Source organism: Lissotriton vulgaris, chromosome 8, assembly GCF_964263255.1.
Source record: "Lissotriton vulgaris chromosome 8, aLisVul1.2, whole genome shotgun sequence".
Taxonomy (NCBI): domain Eukaryota; kingdom Metazoa; phylum Chordata; class Amphibia; order Caudata; family Salamandridae; genus Lissotriton; species Lissotriton vulgaris.
In genome coordinates, this window is record NC_141696.1 from 1,516,399,489 (window position 1) to 1,516,420,589 (window position 21,101).

The window sequence follows — 21,101 nt, forward strand, 5'->3', positions numbered from 1 at the left end:
AGACAAATCAAAGCACCCTTGACCTGAATACTGAAATGTAACTAAGATTGATCTGATAACAACAGAAACTAACCAAAGCACCCTTGAACTAAATGTGCCTCAACTTCTAGTGATAACTGATGAAATCTATTGATGTAGGGACATGTTTGTGGAATGAAAACAACAAGGGGCCTAAATGGGGCCTACCTACTTCGGTCAACTTAAGAACTAAATGTGCCTCAACTTCTAGTGATAACTCATAGAATCAATTGGTGTAGGGACATGTTTGTGGAATGAAAACAACAAGGGGCCTAAATGAGGCCTACCTACTTTGGTCAACTTAAGAAAGGATTTGGTAAAATCTGACAAATAAACATAACAAAGGGTCCTCAAGGTCTGGGCAACTATAACTAATAGATGTAGGACATAACCTGACTAAAAGACACACCTCCCAGGACAACTTAAAGTCTAGGGTGACCACCCTTGGAACTAATCCCACTGTTCTAAATAAGAGTTGATGAATCAAAATGAAAGTGTAATAACAGGAAAATAAAGATAACCCCATTCCTACAAAATAGCTGGTGTAGGACTATGCATATCAAGCAATAAGTCAAAGAAAATTATCTAAATGTGGTGTATACATTTTTCTAAAAGATCATAGACTTAAATTTGAACCATGCCAAAGGCAATAGGTAAAGGTCACAAATCATCTAACTCAGGAAACAGTTTGCACCTAGTTCCTCTCTGTATCATGCTGTGGAACACATGTGTGCACCATCATTTAAAACATTATTTTCTTTCCAGTGACAAGACTGTTTTGCAGAAAACAGGAAAACTATAAAATAGGTGAAGATAAACAAGTGTATCAATAATGAAATAGCGTAGCATACTAAAAGCAAAATATATATGAATCATTGCATTAATGTGGCACTGCATAAACATCAAAACCATGAACAGGACTGACATTTTTTTCAAGTGGGGCCTGTATATGGTAACTGCAAAAGTGGCATAATGTCCATCTGAAATAGAAACATGGGTAAAATGCAAGACTCAAGAATGCAGGCCAAGGAATTACATTTCAGGTCAATGAAAATGTTTTTTTTTTCAAAAATTGAGTATATGGGATTTGAACCTGACTGCTGAGGCAGCCAACTGTCAATTATAATGTAAATGTCATGCCAATTATCACTATTAAAAAAGTATCTTCTATAGTTGGTTTCTTCATAGAAACAGTTCATTTGTAAAGGCCATGATTCTCCATCTTCATCTGTATCCGGTGCCAAGGACGCACACCCTCCAGTCTGGTCAGCCGGGTACATCTGCTTCTAATCCTGGATTCAGCCTGGTACGTCTGCTTCTAATCCTGGATTCAGCCTCGGGGGTTTTGTGGGTTAGGGGCCATTCATACCGAAAACAAACAAAAAAACACATCACTCCAAAATAAGAAAATCACACTCATCCAGGGCCCCCACACGATAAAGCCATCTGAAACGAGAAACACGCATCATCAATCTTGCAAAAACACATTTTCCATTTAAAAAGCACCCCAAGTGCTTTTTATTTTCGAAAGAAACCTCCTAATTCATGAAAAGAATTCTTCTAAATCCAAGGAATGATTGAAACATTCTACCTATACCATATTCTTTAAATTTGTTTGGGCAAAATCTAATTTTGTCATACACAGCCAGAAGGGCTGGGGCCTAGCTACTCCTCACTCCTCTGAGAAACAGCCCCTCCCTCTAAAAAGATGTTCACGCTCAGAGTTTTGAATCAGCTCCAACCATAATAAGCAGGAGCCGGGCTACACTGCGATGTAATTTTGAATCACTGCCAAATGCTGATCTCATTGCAGGAGCAAAGCTCCTGCCAATTATTCTGTTTAAGCATCTCTAATCTCTAGTCAGGGAAGCTTACTGGGCCTACTGTATTTATCTAACTCCAAGGGCCAAGCGCCTGCCAATTATTCTGTATGTGCAAGCATCCCTTATCTGAAGTCAATGAAGCTGTCTGCGCCGACTGTAAGGAAGAGCGACTTGACCCCCCCTTATATAAACATTTCTCCGCGGGAAGAAATTGTAACATAGCCAAGAATAACAAGCTGGCTCTCTCTGCTCCCAGAGGTTACCCACGGGTCCTCCACCCATTCTGAATTCTGAGCCGCGAACAGATGCCGGGCTCATATCAGCCAAGGTCAGAGCAAATGCCTTCAAACTGAAAACATACAGCCGTTCCCAGGCCAGAAATACTGACCATGAATTCTAACTAACTGAAGCAGATTTAAACGTGGTAAAAAGCACATTGTCTGTAACATAGTCACATGCCAGCATTTTAAAATAATTCTGTCATAATGTACTGCTACTTGCTGCTGAAAAGGAAAAATATTAGAACAACGTTGCATGCAGACACATTTCATTTTTTTTTAAATAACACGTGAAACACCATCAAATTAAACAAGGGGCATAACCAAGAATTCATAATTTAGTGTGCAAGCTTTTCTATTCTACCTATTAAAAGGGCCAGATTCATTTTTTTTCAAATAGCCATTTTTTCTAACTGAGTGGGTTTACTTTCGCACGCTGTTCTAAAGGGCAGCTTGCGTCAGGTAAATTAATCATTTATATTTACTAGAACATTTTTTTTTTAAAAGCACACGGTTGCATTTCCCTAATTAAAAGCACATTCTATGATGGGTCTGTTTTATTTTGTTCTTCACAACCGTTAAAGCACTAATTCTAAAACACTGGTTCGTGCACCATCCACAGCTGAAAACCCTTATCTCAATCCGACTGGTTGATTTATAACTTTCCGACCTCTAAGTCAGACACATTAAATCATGCGTTCAAAGGCAAACCCACACAAATTAGTGGACACATTTCGAATAGAATGTTAAATGAACACTGCTTTTCTCTCCATGCAAGATGTTACCATTCTGTCAGCAAGCTGACAAAGCACATAGGCGAACCCAGCAACCAATGAAAAAGTTAAATCAAACCATCATTCATCCAAACAATCACTGACTTTTAGTGTCAGCTCACATAACCATGCATGTTAAACAGCATGTTAAAATAAATACTGCCATCTCAATCCAAGATATTAACCCCTTGGCAGCTCAAACACAATCATTCCTCAATGTCTGCAGTACATGGGAAATTCAAGAACTTATCACTCCACGTTTTCACATAACACGTACGCACATCTTCAAAACAATTTCTTCAAGCATTTGAAAGAGATCCAGCTCTCTCCTGCCTAACGCAACAATAGCATGCTCTGTACAAGCCATATCCACATGGCGCTATTCACAAGCCATATTTACAAGAAACTCAACAAGTCACAATAATGACATGCTCTTCACAAGGCATATATACAAGGCGCAATTCACAAGGAACACAACAAGTCAAAATGAGAACATGCTCCTCACAAGCCATATTTACAAGGAGCTATTTACAAGGAACACCACAAGTCATATTACATTGAATACATTTCACATTGCACAGCATAAGCAAATGCAGCAAGCAATTTAATGGGTAATGTAAAAGCATTTTTCATACACATATGTACAACTACATCAATACCAAGATGGAATTGGCTCCCTCATGTAATGTCACCCTTCAAGCCTGACAGTTCAAACACCAAGATGAAAAGCATTTCTTCCACCCTGCATAAGTCAAATGCCATGATGTACTGCAATCTCCTTACACTCCAAAAGTTCAAGCCCATAGGTCAGGCACTACACCTCACCATGCAAGTCACAGACTGTTCCCAGATGTCAAATTTAAAGGGGTTTATGTCCAAATACAAGTCCAGGGCTCCCTCCTCTGCGCTTAATTCAAAACTGCCCGACTACGCCAGATGTAACTGGCGATTAGGGCACTCCTCCACAACTTATGTGAAACTATCCAAATACATGACCAGGGCTCCCTCATCTGCGCAACATGTGCGAAGCTGCCGACTATGCCAGATGTAACTGGCGATTATGGCACTCCCCCACAACTTATGAGAAACTATCCAAAACATGTCCAGGGCTCCCTCCTCTGCGCAACTTGTGCGAAGCTGCAGACTACGCCAGATGTAACGGCCGGATTCTCGGACCAGATAGGATCAGCTCCTCAGAGCACCTCCAACCCAGCCGGAACGTAACCACCTCCCTCCTCAGGACCCATCTGTTCAGGCACCTGGGTACCTACCTGAGGATGGGGAACTCGCAATATACAAGCTCATATCATCAGAAACACCACTAAATCTATAGGGATTACTAGGAATACTCACTGATTACTAAGGACGTCCATGCCCTATACCACACTCATACCTCATAGTCTCGCGACCACATGGGTCCAGACTAATCTACCCTGGGGCAGTTCTGATTAGTTACCATTACACACTGACCACAGTCAGTGCTTGCTCGGCAAATCGCAATCCTGCGTGCCTACACACTAGTGTTCCCCCCTAGTGTTCTCTCCCTCACAGCCCGGTCCACAATCCGGCGGACCTATTCACTAGTGTCCTCCCTAGTGTTCTCTCACTCACAGCCTGATCCGCAATCCGGCGGACCTATGCACCAGTTTCCCGCCTGGTGTTCTCATTAACGCCGCTTACCAACAACGATCACTTTCCTATGAGTACCTTTGGAAGGAATCTCTCATTGGCTACTCAGGATATGATACTACAATATTAGGAATTACCACAACTTACCAAATTAGAGAATGTGCAATCTAGTCTTCACATCGAGGGGCCCCTCTCTCCCTCATTGCTCAGTCACTACTTACCTGACCGGGAATTACATCCGTTCATGAAAACAATGCCTGGCTAGAAGAACAGGTTACCCTGATTAAACAAGAATACGAGGCACATGCTGGTTCACTAAGAACTGGGGTATCTTTATTACAATAACAATAAAATGGGAATAGACACATACACAAATCTGCAGGGTCTCTGTAACTAACAGGAACTGTAACACACCGCTGAAAGGAAAAGGATTAGACATATAGTATAAGGACAAGGTTAATATTTAAAGATTAAAGAACAATATCACCTAAGGAGTGTGGGGTCTTGCTCTAGCTGTCATCTGGGCTCCTCTCTCGTCTGTGCCTTAGCTCGTCTTAGATCCTCTCCTGCACTCTTGGACACACATCTGCGCTGATCACTCTGCACTGGATTCCTCTCCCCCACGAACTCTCTCCACCTTCCAACTTCAGTCTAATGGTTTCTGCCACTCTGATAACCGTTCGCTCCACTAGCTTCTTCACTCTGTTTGATTGTCTCTGTTCCAATGTCCAATTCACTCCAGCTGCTCCCACTAATTAATCCACGATATAACTTCAGTCTCTTCCAAAAGGCATCACTTCAGACTCCAGCTGCTCACAACTCCTCCTGATAAGTAACTGCTTCTGACTTCTTCCTTCAATTCCAGCTCACTGACTGTCTGTCTGTCTTCTCTCTGTTCCAAGCATCTTCTGTCTCTTCTCCTCTGATCCAATTCCTCTCCTTCTGCACTTAACTCTTTCTGCTCCAATCATCCACTGAACTCCTTCCAGTTCAAACTCTTTCTGATTCTCCACTCCTTCTGCAACTCCACTCCTCTCCTCTGCTCCAATCCAACTCAACTGCTTCCAGCTCAAACTCTTTCTCCTCCTCCAACTCAACTCTGTCTGCAACTCCAGCTCAACTAACTGACTCCGCCTCTGCACTTCACTAATATGGAATGCTGTTTCCTCATGGAAAGTTCCAGCCATCAGCCCGCCGCTCATCAGATCCCTGCACCATTCTGCGTCAAGGACACACACCCAGCCGGCCGGCCTTTTGTGGTGTCTTCCACACAGAGAATAATACAGCCTACCGATAAGGGCTGGCCCAGACCGGTTCTCCCAAGTGGACAACAGCTCAAAACTAAAACATTACCTTTACCCTGCAAGCATCTCAGTTCTGCAGGGATAGAAAGCGAAATGGAGTCTCTCTAGTTCTGGGCCTTGTAGGCCTGAGAAGGATATTATAACACTTAACTCTGTCAGAGTACCTACACAAACCATACCAATATGTAATATAAAGTCAGGACTACAGGATCCACCCTCTACTATAGGCAGGATGATGAAAGGACACATAATTATGTCAAAGCCAATAGGCAATAGATGGATTAGAGTCAAGAATAAGGGATCTATCATCATATAAAGCAGCTATCCTCTTCTAGGTCTGGAAGAAAGGGCTAAAAGGGCCAACACAAAGCAAGAATACAGATTATAGATGTTAGCAAGCTTAAAGTCATCATCACTCAGAAATAGAGCCAAAAACCATGTCAGGACAGTACTCTAGTCTTGTCCTCTATTGACTACGGTATTGGGCTATTTGTAAATGCACAAAATAAGGTCACTCAAAAGTTACAATCTGTCCAGAACGCAGCGGCCAGAATGTTATCCAAAATGCCCAAGTTTAAGCCAATCGCTCATGTCATCAAACAGTATCACTGGCTCTTGGTGAAAAATCACATTAAATTTAAGGCATTGGGCATCACCTTTAAGGCCTCGCGTAACTTTGGACCTCAATGTCTAATAAAGGAGTTAGCTATGTATACCTCTAAGCAGGCCCTTCGCTCAGCCACTGTGCTTTTGCTGAAGGTTCCTCGCGTTAAAACTGCTACATGGGGCGATAAGCGATTTATCGTCTCCACTGCAAAACTTTGGAATTCACTACCGCTTCACATCAGATCATGTCATTCTCTGCTAACCTTCAGAAAATTGTCAAAAAACCTGGCTATTCAACCAATAACTCACTCCACCAGCATATGCCATTGTCCGTAGCGTCAAGACACCTGTGGGTATTTGAGCGCTTTAAAAATCTCAAAAATAATAAATAAATAAAGAGGAAAAAGGTAGATTTTGCCAAGTTCGCCCATTGTTTTTACCCAACCGTAACCCTGAGCTCCAAAGAAAACCATCATAGTACCACTTTCTGTAAATACTACTTTTTGTAACAGCTGTGTTAATATTTTGTGTTGCTTCACATGCTTAGTGTTTGCACCAAGCCATATGCAAATCAGTCTTGACTCTTCTCCTCACAGGAACAGTCCAGCCCGATCCGCCAAGCCAGGTCCTCCCTTGACCAGAAGCAAGCATCCTGGGACCAGTTTCAGTGCATCACCCCTCATCAGCCAGTCTAGCTTAAATCCAGTGGCAAAGTGAGCCCGGGAACCACGTCTGGGCATACCCGGCGCACTTAAAGTGAGAAAGCAAAAGGCACTCAGATGAAGGGCGGAATGCGGAACAAATCAAACATTCACCCAGTAAAGAGCTCTGGGTTAGATCCATCGTTCTTATGCTCACCATGCTGCCCCGGTTTAGAGCCAGCCCTATGCAAATCAGTCTTGACCCTGCTCCTGAGATAGGCAACTGCCATTCTTTGGGGGACAGGAGTGAGGGGGCACATCTGGTAGAGACGCCCTTGTCTGGTAACACAAAATCTTTGTTAATAGGCAATTTGTGACAGGTGACCTATGATTTCTTCACACATCTTTTTATTTCTCCTGTTTATTGTTTGTACATACGATCTATTGTTTCTGTATACAGTCTCTTCTGTAATCTATGGATTTCTTATGCCTCTCTACTGTCCTGTAAAGTGCTCTGCTATCCTATAGGGCTGGTCCACATTATAGAAAACCACATGTAATAAGTAAGATGATGGTTGGTCTAGGAAGGGCGGGCGAATAGTGGCTGTTTTGTTCTAACGAGTTGGTCAGTGTCAGGGCTAGTAGGTCACATGGAAGTAGGCACCATTATCAAATTGGATAAGGTGATTCGAGGAAGTAACAGCATGAGTTAGGCCAGTGGTTCCCAAACGTTTTCCCACGGCTCCCTTGACCCATTGGCCATTGCCGTGGCTCCCAACTGTTATTTCTTTGGAGGGTGGGGTGGTGTAATCCCGGCGTCAGGACTACTTGCATTTTTCTCCCTGAAAATGATTGTGATGAAGCTGATAAAAGGTATTATAATAATATATACAGGGTGCCTTGGATTACTAAGGTGGCACCTCTAATAAAATATTCCTAGTTACACTTTTTTACCCATTTCAGAGAACCCTCTCAAACTTTTTTATCCCACTTACAGTACTAGATAGTACCCCTATGCATCTAGGCCCCGTTGCCAAAGTGTTTCTGCGCTTGAAGAATTTTTGCATACACTTCCATTTCTACCCATGTCATACAAGCCAACACACCTGTCTCAGCAGGGTGACTCACAATTTTGTAAACGACATAGAGCTTTATTTTAGCTGTCTCCTCCCTAAAAATGCCTCCAAATCAATGCAACTAAAATATATCTTTTATTTTAAACGTCCCCTTTTCTTGCTTCCAAATGTTGGCATTATGCCATATATGGTGTTTTACTTCCTTCCCTATGCTCCAGGAGAGAGCAGGTCTGTCTAGAAATGTGTGTGTACTAAAAGAAAGGTGTACTGGAAGTACCTATGATTCAAGTACAAATGTCAATGCTTAATAATACTTAGTGTGTTTAATTGACAGGACAGCTGTATTTTCCTGATAACCTGTATTGGTGTAAAATGCATTTGGAAAAAATGAAACTATTAATAAGTCTAACAAAATAAATCAGGCATCTTCTGCCTACTTTGGGAGTGTTGGAACGTGGGAATCCAGTGAATTATGGAGTCCAAGTCACTCGACATGCTATCAATTAAGGACTACGTTTACAGTTTTAGGCATGTCACTTACAAATCATCAACATCATGCATTTAAGTTCAATTAGGTTAGCGGAAGCCAACAGACCCTTCAACAACAAATGCATTAAAGTGCTTAGTGCACGGCTCCCCTCACTTGGTTTGGAGGCTCCCCAGGGAGCCATGGCACACCGTTTGGGAACCACTGAGTTAGGCCATGTTGTGTTGGAGACTTCCAATCTGATTGAATTAAATGAGGAGCTATATACAATTCTTGCTGTGGGGGAGGAGTTGGATGACTCTTGGTTTAATTATTCGATGTAAGTGAGTAGCAGTGTTGGTTTAGCCAGGGTGAGGCAGATAAGAAACAGTCTTCTTTGTTTTGGGGTGGGGATGTGTCAGGATTTAGCTGAAATATTTACAGGCAGGGGAGCAGCAGTGTTAGTTTGGTGAGGGTGAGGCAGGTGGACACTGTCTTAACTATGGGTGAGAGGATGGAATCAGCCTTGGTTTGCTCTGGTGAAAGGGGCTTAGGGAGGAATCTATACTACTATTATAAAAAGAGAACTTGCACCTTTAGGCAAGGTAAACTCGGGAACCACAGCGCCAATCTACACACCCGATACACCGTTGAAATCGGCAGGGTGTGTAGATGGTCATAGGCTTTAAAATTTTAAAAAATAAACGTTATAAAAAAAAGTTACATTTTTACAAAAAGTAGTTCCCCCAAAGTAGCGCGGGCCGCGACTGTGCGTCGTCACGTCAGGAGCAGGGGAGGAGCAGCGTCCCAGGAGCGGCGGACATGGCGCGCAGGGGAGGAGCGGTGAAGTGAGGCCAGCGGCGGAGCGGAGAGGCGGATATGGCGCGGGGAGGAGCGGCGGCGGACAAGTGGTGAGTGGCAGAGCGGCGGAGCGGAGAAATATGGACCGGCGGTGTGAGCAGCAGAGGCAAGGTAAGAATCCGGGGCAGCCAGGGTCGGGGTGGGCGGGCGGGGCACAGGCTGCTGGGGAATGTCAGGGCAGGCGGGGGTAGGGAAAACTGGGACACAGACAATGTTGTGGCGGGCGGGGGCCTGGGCGGGAGAGCACGCAAACCTGAAATGCAGCCCCCAGCCCCCTTCTACCTCAGGCAACGCTGGGGCAGGCTGCTAGTAGCTGTATAAAAGACTTGAATAGAGGTGGGGAGAGCGAGATAGGAGACCATTGGGGTGGAGAGAATGTGGACAGGTGGCTGCGTCAGATGAGAAACATTGTTGATCTGTAATAACTGTGGTTGGTGTGTTTTGTTTGGTTGAATTGATGAGAAACAACATCGGTTCGACTAGATGACTGAAGCTGGCGGAGAGAAAATAGGCTAAATCATTTGATTATTCAGAGTAAGAGAAGGTCCAAAAACCTGGTTGTGGGTGGAAGAAGGGTGGGCTAGAAGAACTGAGGAAGACAAGAGGATTGCTGAGTCATGCACACAAGGCCCATCAGTGACATGGAAGCTGTATCAGAGCAGCATAAACAGACCTTTTTTAGAGCTAGAAAATGCCTTCAGAATAAAAGTGCAAAAAGAACAATTCTGCCAGAAACAAAAAGGAGACTTAGCACATATTATCATCCACTGCCCTAAAGTAAAGACATTCTGAGGGAAGGTAAGAGATTTCATCTATAACGTAATGGGGTACACAACGCAACTAGACATCCTCAGCATAACAAACGCCTTCGTGGCCCCAGAGATACTCTATTAACGACAGGAGCCTCATTGACCTACTCCTCATGGCGGCCCCTAAGACTATCCTTTCTAACTGGAAGGACACAGGGAAAGCCACTGTCAAAGTCTGGTTCAACTGGGTCACCTTCCTAAGGGGAGCAGACAACATAACAAAAAACCACACCTCTCAGGACGGCCGGGGCAACGAGATGTGACCCTCCCTGGACAAATACCTTGATTCGCAAAAACCGCCGTGAACATACCGCACCGCCGTACACCACCACCGACCATCCCCCCACCCCCACCCTGGTGCCGCCCGTCACTAAGCTCTGTAGTCAAAGCCACCAACCACCTACCAAACTCGTGTCCATTTTCCTTCTTCCTCTCGCCTTTTCTCCTACTCACCTCTATACATCGTCTTTTCCTACCTACGAAGGCAACGCACAGGAACGCTAAAGTGCTGCCAAGGATATAAGTCGATTATGTATAAGCATCACTCAAGCGTCTCAGTAAGCCAGAATTTATCAACAGTTATGTTTGACGCAACAGCAAGAGCAGTATTGCCTTCGTTTTTGTCTTACTCTGTACTGTGATTGTAAAAAAAAAATTCTTCTAATTAAATCTTTTGAAATCAAAAAAAAAAAGGACAGACTGCTGAACAATGTCAAACATTCACCACATTACAGAGATCTGGACATAAATCCATTGCTTTTTTGCTTCCTCTGCCATTCCAGCTATATGCAAGTCAGTCTTGACCCTGCTCTCCATGGAATTAATCTAGCCCGAACTGCCAGGCCAGGTCCTCCTTGGACTAGAAACAAGCTTCCTAGGACTGGTTTCGGGTCTTCTTTGGACCGCGGCTGCGACGGTACGGCAGTCAGACCGTCAAGCTTGGAATCAGGTCCTCAATTATCATGGCTGCCCAACATACACCTCCCAATACCAGCCCTTTTTACTAATAAAACAGTAGAATAAAAAAAAGTTGGCTGAATCTTTGCTGGAAGTACCAAATGAATAAACCAACAAGGGAATATGGATTGATGGACGCTTGCATTTATCTATATTTCGTGAAGAGATCTAATTACCTTTGAATTGTTTTGCTAAATGTGAAGTTGTGTTTAAATATATTTGTGTTGTTAACCTTATCCATGACATGATGGTCAACTGCATTTACCTACGAGAGTGCTGAACAAGGTTCTATTCTATATATGTTGGTGCACATTAGATTTCTAATATGCAATTAGCACCTTTTGGTAGTAGGTGAACTGAACCTATATAGCAGCTCACCTTGACTAGAACTTGCTTTATCAATATATTCACACATGACTTGATTGAAGTCAACGCATTCATATTTGAGGTGCAGTAATTTTTTCCCACTGGGGACCACTACTACCTGAATTGAATCTTTTATTTGCTTTCTATTTGCTGCCTTTATTTGTTTGAGGCTGTCCAGCTTCTGTTTGTGCCTGCCCTTGCCCAAACCACATTTACTGTATTTTTTTACCAGTACTGGATTTCTTTAAACATGCTTTTAATTCTTGTTCTTATCTTGTCACATTTGCTGTGCATTCAAAGACAGAGGTCAAATGTCGGCAACGGTCTTCCAAGGAGCTTGGTGTTTACTTTTCTTTCTCTCAGTTAAAAGTGAGAGGATTTATTTGACAATTATGCTGGGTACTGCTAGCTTGAGGTAGGCTATACAATGTTATTTTTTTCTAGTATAGCACACAGCAAAATTTCAATGACTGTAAATGAACTGTGCAGATATTTCAGAATATATCAGAATTAGGACAGTACAAATAAAGCATATTTTGGGTAATTCTGAAGTGTAGTGGAACGAAATATTTGAATACCATCAAAACAAATCCACTCACTAGGTGATGACATTTTTCACACATTATTATTTGTGTGCTGTATATTTTTATTGGTAAAACTGTATTTCTGTGCAAATGTGTTGTCTGTAATGGCTATACTCTACCACACCATGCATACACCACATTTCCCTACTCCACTCTATTCTGCACCACTCTACGGCACTGCACTCTACTCTGCACCACTCCACACCACTGCACTCTACTCTGCACAATGCCCCACTACACCACTCCACACTGCATCACTGCACTCTAGTCTGCTGCACTCCACTCTACGCCACTTCAATCTATGCCTCTCTACTTTATGCCAATGTACTCTACCCCTTACTACTCTAATATGCACCACAGCACTCTATGCCACTGCACTCTACGCCAATGCACTCTGCTCTGTACCACTCACATCCACACAAGTGCACTCTATGCCAATCCACTCTATGCCACTCTAATCTACCCTGCATCACTGCCCTCTACACCACTGTACTCTAAGCCACTGTACTCTACTGTGCACTGCTCCACTCTACTCTGAAACAATCTACTCTATACTACTGCACTCTATGCTTCTCTAATCCACCCTGCTTCACTCCATGCCATTGCACTCTACGCCACTACGATCTACTCTGCACCACTCTACTCTACACCACTCTACTCTACGTCACTACACTCTATGCCATTGCACGCTACACCATTTTACTGAAAACCAGTGCACTCTATGCCAAACTACTCTGCACATCTGTAATTTATGCCACTTCACTTTAGGCTACTCTAATGCACTCTATGACAATACACTCTATGACACTCTGCTCCATTAAACTCTACTTCACCTACTCTAAGTCCCTCTATGTCCCTTTACTCCACTCTATCATTTGACACACTACTCCACTCTGCTCCACTCCACTGTCATTCTATGCCACTCCACCCTGTCACATCGCTCTACGCAACTCAACTCTGCAACACTCTATTCCTCTCTGTGCCAGTCTACTCTCCTACACTATGCCACTTCACTCTATGACAATATACTCTGCTGTATGCCAGTCTGCTCTACGATACTTTACTGCACTCTACTCAACACCCTCTACGCCACTCCACCCTATTCTACACCATTTCTACACCACTCTACTCCAATCTACGCAACTCAATGCTACTCCACTGTATGCCCTTTCACTGTACGACCTTCTTCTTCCACGAGACTCTACAACACTCTACACCACGCCATTCTATGCCACTGCATGCACTTCACTTCACTCCATGCCACTCAACTGTACTCTGCGTCTCTTTAAGCCACTCCACGCCACTCCATAACACTCCACTCTACTCCACTTTACAACACTTCCTTCCACGCCACTCTCCTTTACCCCACGAACTTTTAGCAATGCTGAACAGTAGGCACGCTGGCGTTCAACATAGCTAAAACATATCGGCAAAGCCAATAGCTCTTGCTTAGGCGAGACCTATTGTCTTAGCCAATGCTTGTTATGGATAAGTCAGTACCACCCTCTATTAAATGAGGCCATTAGACATCTCTGAAATGAGTACTCTATTGCACTGTAGTGTAGAAGGGGCGGGTCACTTCCTACTTGTGATGTCATAAGCAAATGCCAATGCAAGGCTCACTAAAAATGCAAATTGTGGCTCACAAAATAGCAACTAACAAGAAATTGCTATTAGGAAATTGCTATTTGAATTAGTGAATAAAAAAAAAATCACAAATACAATCTAATGTTGTACAGGCATAATGATTTGCTATTTGTGAACAGCGATCCCCTGAAATTCGCACACTCAGACGCAGAAATATGTACGCTGCACATCTAGGCCTTTTTCCGTAGGAATAGGGTTAAACTGGACTGACACAACTACACATTATCCTTGTTGTTGTAACTGGTGACTCTAGAAACACATGGGGGCATATTATCAAGCATGGCGTTATAATTATCGTCACTTTAGCGGCAGAAAACTGCCGCTTAAGCAGCGATAATGGGCTTGATAATATGCGGTAGAGAATTCCCATAGAAGCCCATGTTTCACTAGAACATGGACTTCTATGGGAATTCACAAGGGCATATTATCAAGCCCATTATCGCCGCTTTAGGGCGGTTTTCTGCTACTAAGGCGGCGATAATTATAACGCCGTTCCTTGATAATATGCCCCCTGGTGACTAAAGATAATGTCGGTACCTTTCTGTGATTTCTGCAATATATCTCTGAATGGGGATTTTTTTTGTTTGTGGACAATCTACCTGCCGGACATTTTGCTGATAAGTAGGGGCAATAAAATTCTTATCCATCCACAAAACAATAGAGCCTAGCATTTATAGCACCTTTGTAGGAGTATGCAGTTCAGTTCAGTTCATGAAGCTTTATTCGGCACATAGTAAAAATGACCACAAAAGCACAGCAAACAGGCAACAGAATTAAAAAAGTGCAGACATGATTAAAAACTCATACTTTTTCTAAAAGCAATAGATTTACATATAAAACTGGCAGTATAAAAACATACGTCGGGTGGTCCAAGTTATACAACAAACACATAGCATCCTCCACATTTAAAACTCCATACTTGAGAAATAATGGCTTTAAAAAGGAGATCCTAACGTTCTGAAATAGGGAGCAGATGAGCATAAAGTGCATTGTGCTTTGCCTGGAATGTCCGTCACAGGGGCACGGACCCACAGGGGGCTTTTTAGGGTGTGGGAAGGCCACTAATACATGAGCAATGCCAACCTTTAATCTGGTCAATACAAACCTATGCGTTGGCCTGGTTACTACATTCAGATAGCGCTGAAATCCCTCAACAGCAATATATTTATTGTAAATTTTAACAGTAGCGAGGGAGTTAGTTATTACTGAACGTTTATGAGCTTTATGTAACATAAAAATGTTTTTAAATTCCTGTTTCGCAAGACCTCTAGGGGGACAGTTTTCTAACAACAAATTAATATCAAAGATACTTTTATGACAGTCTACAACATATTTGAGCCACGGTATCTGCATACAGTTGTCTAATCCAAGGCAGTCCCTGATTATAAGTTGATTGAACTCGGTCTCTTCCTTAAGCCAAATTGCTCGGTAAAGCAATAGCGGCCTATGTGAGGCGAGCTCGGTCAGGTGAAACACCCCCGCCTCTCTATGGATCAACTCTGTTGGAGCGGATTTAGGGAGGCACAGTAATTTCTTAAGAAAATTGTTTTCTTCAATCTGTAGACAATCAGTTTTGCAGTAACCCCAAAGCCCCGCCCCGTAGAGGGCAATGGATACACTACGTGCCTTGTAGATTTCCAACTTATCCTTGATACGCCTGTCCCCTAGCAGATGCAAACTTAAAAATGCCATAAGAGCTTTTGCTCATTTTAGTTCGAACATTCGTTAATTCATGCCCCCACCTACCATCACTAGTAAAAGTTACCCCCAGGTAGCAAAAACTGTTCACATTCTGCACTTTAACCCCTTCTATAAAGAAGGAGTGATTTCTGCCCGCCTTAGTCCCACAAGTCATCGTGTGAGCTTTATTCTTGTTGATCAACAGTCTCCTGCTCCCGATAAATTCAGTGAATTTGTCCATCAGACGCTGCAGACCAACGGGTATCCGTGACAGGAGCACCGCGTCGTCTGCATATAGCAGAACTGGGACACTATCCCCTGCAACCTGTGGAGCATCGGCCTTGACACTTTTCAAGGCGACTTCAACCCCATTAACAAAAAGGGTAAATAAAAGGGGCGCAAGGACACAACCCTGCCTAATTCCCCGTTTCACATTAAAATTTCTAGTACATTCCCCGCTAACACCATATCGAATACATGTTTTCAGCTTGCTGTATAGTCTGGCGAGAAAAAAGATCATTTCTTTCGGGCGCCCATATCAAGCAAAACTGACCAAAGAAGTGAGTGATTAACTAAATCAAAAGCACTGCTAAGGTCAGCAAAGCAAAGATAGATGTTGCCGGGTTTGGCTCTGGTGTACTTGCCTATCAACAACTCTAGATTCAGGCACTGATCTAGGGTCCCTCTTCCCTTCCTGAATACATATTGTGAATTTGAAAGAATTCCATTCTCATCAGCCCACTCCTCTAGTCTGAGAAGCAGGACTCTGCTCATAATTTTAACAGACGAGTCGAGCAGGCTGATGGGCCGGTAATTACTTGCCAGGGCTTTGTCCCCCTTTTTATAGATTGGTACTATAATGGAGTCACCCCATATTGGTGGAATCATGGTAGTTACGGCAGCGTTGAGTACCAAGGTAAGTATTGGTCCCCAAAGCTGGAGGAGTATGCATTTACTCCTACAAAGGTGGCTGGCACGAAAAATGCTGATCACAGACCATTGGTAGGGCATTGAAGATGAGACGTGGCGGCTGACTACACAAATTGATGTACTGAATCAGGCACTATTAGTTAATGTTCTTTGGGTGAGCTCAGGGAAGGCTCAAATGGAATATTTCTACCCATGTAGAACTTTTTTGTAAAACCACCACATTTTTTATCATTTTTTTTTTTATATACAGCAGAACTCAAACATGTAATTTGTGTATCGGTAGTGGAGCTAAATTCTCAAATGTCAAGACAACTTTTTGCTGGTGTCACCATGAAACTCCATGCCTTATCCCTGAACATGTCTCCTGAAGGTTTTAGTCAGTTGCTCCTCCAAGCCAGCCTCTGAATACTTTTCTACTTCTTCTTTCTCATAGGCAACGAGAGGCCTTCCTACGTATCCGCTGCTGAGCAGAGAAGAGGTGAGTATCAGAGGAGCGCTGGCCAGGTGAGCTCTCAGAACAGATGTAAAGCACAGCAGGCTCCACCAGAGGCCTTGACTACAAGCAGAGGATCAGGGCAAAAGGCAAGGGGTTTGGCGTCCCAGCTGAAGAATTATTTTTACACACCCACCCCCAATAATGACACCCATTTTAATACTTATATGGCGAGATACGATACCCCAAAACATTCCTGAGGCACCCTCATAATTGCCTTGTGCTAAAACTGGCCCAGGCCGGGGTTTCTGGGACCACCAGGGCGTCCCAGCTAAAATGCAGTATGGGGTTTGCCCACTACATGGCCCCCCAGGGGAAGGCAATCTCCAGGGGCTTGCTCTATCAGTAAACCTTATATATTTCCCTCATACAATACCTATAGACAGAGCCACTGGAATTGTGTGGCAGGGGATGGTCAAATTATGCAGCAGAGTTGAGTAAATTATGCAGCAATAAAAGGCTAATTGCGTGGCGTTATGCAGCACATTTTGTATAGTAATACTTCATTATTTGGTCATTTCTTAACTTGTTAACACTGTCTGGGCATTAGTTGTACTTCATTAGTACCAGTTTAACATTAACACCCAAATATAGCAATAAGCTACAGAAAGGTGACCAGTCAACCTTTGCAAAGGTCCTTCTACTGTGCATCAACACGTGTCATTAACTAACTTTTGAACCATTTTTTTTGGTGTTAAAATCTGCAGATTATGCTGGAGAAGATGGACTATGTGGCAAATGCGGCAAATTTATAATTATGTGAACATCGTCGCGGCCGCACAATCGCATAATTCAAAGGAAATAGGAGATTGAGAAACAGTGTGTGGTGGAGCTGTTCATGTTGTTTTCTCAGTGAGCAGGACACATCCTCTAACGAGCACCCACAATTTCATAGTCCAATCATTCAGTAGATTTATAAAGCACTACTGGTATCCAGGCGCTGTTCATGATCATCAAATCACAGGGAGTTAAAGTCCAGCCAGGCCCAGATGATGTGCCTCGACATGACATTCAGATGTCTGCTTGTCATCTGGAACTAGACACCATGTTTCAACCTGGAGCATTCATTTATTAACCCATTGTATTTTAGAAGTTGTGGCTGTGGTTCACCTCGGTTGGTCTATATCTTTAGATCACAGTTCCAAATTCCAAGTTGTAATTTATTCCCCACTAAAAACCTTCATAAGGTAACCAAGTGCTGCTGTTCTCGACAAACCAACTAGGTTCAGAATAGATGGTATTTCTAAGCCTTGAATGGTTAAACTTATTTGACAGTTTTGTATTCTTCTGCAAGAAAGACATTTAAATGGGTTATTCTCTCCCACTTTTTTTTAATGGCATTGTAGCTTGTGGTTGTGCAGGTGTTTCTCAGTGTTTTCCTGTTTACACTTATAGGGGCTTTCGGTGGGGTTCTATAAGTTATTATAGATGTAAACCTAAAAGAGGATAGCCTAGTCCTAACACAACCAAGCAGCACCTCCAAAAATGTAGTTGTGTCCTGTGAATAAAATCAATGGACTTAAACAGAGCTACCGACCTTGTTGGATATTTTTCACAATAATCTCTGGCATAAATTAATAAATCAGACATCCATGTGTCTATATTAGTTGGCACCCTGAGCAGTACACCAATTCTCATTCCTCCTTTTTAGACCCTTGTTTTCCCTGTATCTGCTCTACAGTGGTAACTCTTAAAACTACTGATCTGTATCACCAAAGTTAACCTACCACCTGCAGCCAAGAGAGAAGGCAGATTACGTAAGAAACTCCTTTAAAAGTAAAAAAAAGTCTTAAATCAACCCGACTCCGACCACCACTACTGCTACTCAGACACTATTGATGACCTAAAAGAAATCCCACTAACTTTGGGGTGTGACGGTGCACAGAAGCTACTGAGTCCACCCGGCAAGAAGGCCAACTTCATGGCCTCCGCCTGCCTAACCCTACCTTAAGCCTCACCTCTCAGGCTTCACCAACCGATCCTGACCCTGATCTAGGGAGCCACTGCTACTCGCCCAAAAAAACCTGTGGGTGGAGATATCATTCTAACTTCCTCTACCCGTTTCTCTAATAAGCCTCATGTATTTATTATTTATTATTAATGACATTTGTTAAGCGCCTGGTTGCACAAGGAACAGTGCGTCCCCGCGCTGACAATCCCACTAAACATCTCTTCAGCTTAGCTCACAGAGGATGAGCACTAGGGTCAGGGGAGACTATGCAGATTATGTCTTGGGGAAGAGATGGGTTTTCAACCTCTGTCTGAACCTAGTTTCAGACGGTTCCATCCTCAATTCGATGGGCAGGTCATTCCAATCTTTACTGGCAAGGTGTCTAAAGGACCGTCCTCCCATCCTTGCTCTGTGGATCCGTGGAACCACTAATAGCATGCTGCCCATCGACCTGAGAGGGCGTGAGGGACGATAGATTGGAAGCAAGTCCTGGAGATATGGAGGTGCTTTTTTGTGAGCTATACGGTGGGTAATGCACATAGTTTTAAATTTAATTCGTTCCTTTATTGGGAGCCAGTGCAGGGAACGCAATGCATGTTTCCCAGAGGCTCTCTTAGGGAGGTTCAGGACCAGCCTGGCAGCTGCGTTCTGGACGCGTTGCAACTGTGTTAGGCCTTTTTTACTGAGTCCACATAGGAGGGAGTTCCCATAGTCTAAATGGGAGGTGACCAAGGCATGTACCATTGTTTTTCTGGTGCTGGGGGGCAGTAGGTCCAGGATTTTCCTCAGGACCTTCAAGATGCCATAGCATTTACCGGCAACATTACCAACATGATTAGTGTAGGCTAGATTAGAATCAAGAAGAATGCCAAGGTTTTTGACTGTGTCCACCGGGGCAGGGACAGAGCCCAGTTCTATGGGCCACCAGGCAGATGTCCAGATGGAAGGACAGGGACCAACGATATGAACTTCCGTCTTATTACCATTGAGGCGGAGATAGTTCTGCATCATCCACCCATCAAGTGCCACCAAGCAGGCCGAGAAGTTCTCAGCATCCACAACTGGATCACGGGACAGGTTGATCACCAGTTGTGTATCGTCTGCATAGGAGACTATGGCAACACCATATGACTCCACCAGTTTGGCAAGGGGTTCCATGTACAGATTGAATAACGTGGGGCTCAAAATTGAGCCCTGTGGAACCCCTTGTCTAAGACATCTTATACTGGATTTACATGGTGGACAATGCACTTGAAATATCCTGTTCTTAAGGAAGGAAACCAACCACTCATGGGCAGGCCCGGTTATTCCCTTCTCACTCAGACGGTCCAGTAATACGGAGTGCGATACGGTGTCAAACGCCGCACTTAAGTCCAATAGGACCAGTGCGGCCGTGTGACCCTCATCCGCCCTACACCACAGCAGTTCTGTCGATAGGAGGAGGGCGGTCTCAGTCGAGTGTTTGGCTCTGAATCCCGACTGAGACGAGTGGAGGAGCTTATTTTCCTCCACAAAGCTCACCAGCTGTCGGTTAACCAATTTCTCTACTACCTTCGCACAGTAGGGAAGGAGGGAGATTGGTCTAAGGTTGTCTAATTGAGTTATGCTAATATGGGCTTTCTTTTTTATCGGGACAACTTGGGCCAGTTTCCAGATGTCCGGAACTAGGCATTCATGGAAGGAAAGAGAAGCCATGTTACCTATTTGCTCCGCTACCTGGGGAAGATGACTGCGAAGAATCCTCGCTGGGACCGCATCTAAGGGAGAGCCAGAGTGAATGTCCGATAAGATGTTAATTAGCTCCTCTGCTTGGGGGACCACAAACTTCCTACGTTTTTCCATAACCTGATTTTCACAGTTAGGGTCTGGCGAATTTGTGGGTTCAGAATTAGTCTGAAAAGATGCATAGATCTTTTCTACCTTCCCTATAAAGAAGTCTGCAATCTCATTGCATGACTCTGTCGAGGGGGGGACTTCCCCTGAACTCGCTAGAGGGGCGGAGAGTTCCTTCAGAATCATAATGTAGAATGTACTTCCCTCCTCCTCCCTCCAGCTGTGACCCAGTGTTACTGCTAAAATTACTAAAAAATTACTAATTACTAAAATTACTAATAGTGGTCACACAAAGTACACCACAATGGTTACATAGATTCCTACATCCCTGTTATGTTATGTTATGTTATAGATCCATTTCATAAGGCGCAGAGAC

At 43.6% G+C, this 21,101-nt stretch overlaps 1 protein-coding gene across 2 annotated transcripts in view; it reads left to right on the forward strand.

The window, feature by feature from the left end:
• Nucleotides 1–21,101, forward strand: part of LOC147699068 (T-lymphocyte activation antigen CD86-like) — a 271,021-nt gene that overhangs the window by 231,416 nt on the left and 18,504 nt on the right. For both annotated transcript variants that reach the window (XR_015299393.1, XM_086935643.1), the window contains exon 5: nucleotides 16,882–16,926. Coding sequence is in view for 1 of the 2 variants with exons in the window: in XM_086935643.1 (XP_086791769.1) it covers nucleotides 16,882–16,926 (45 nt within the window). In the remaining variant the exon portion in view is untranslated. The remainder of the gene's footprint in view (nucleotides 1–16,881; nucleotides 16,927–21,101) is intronic.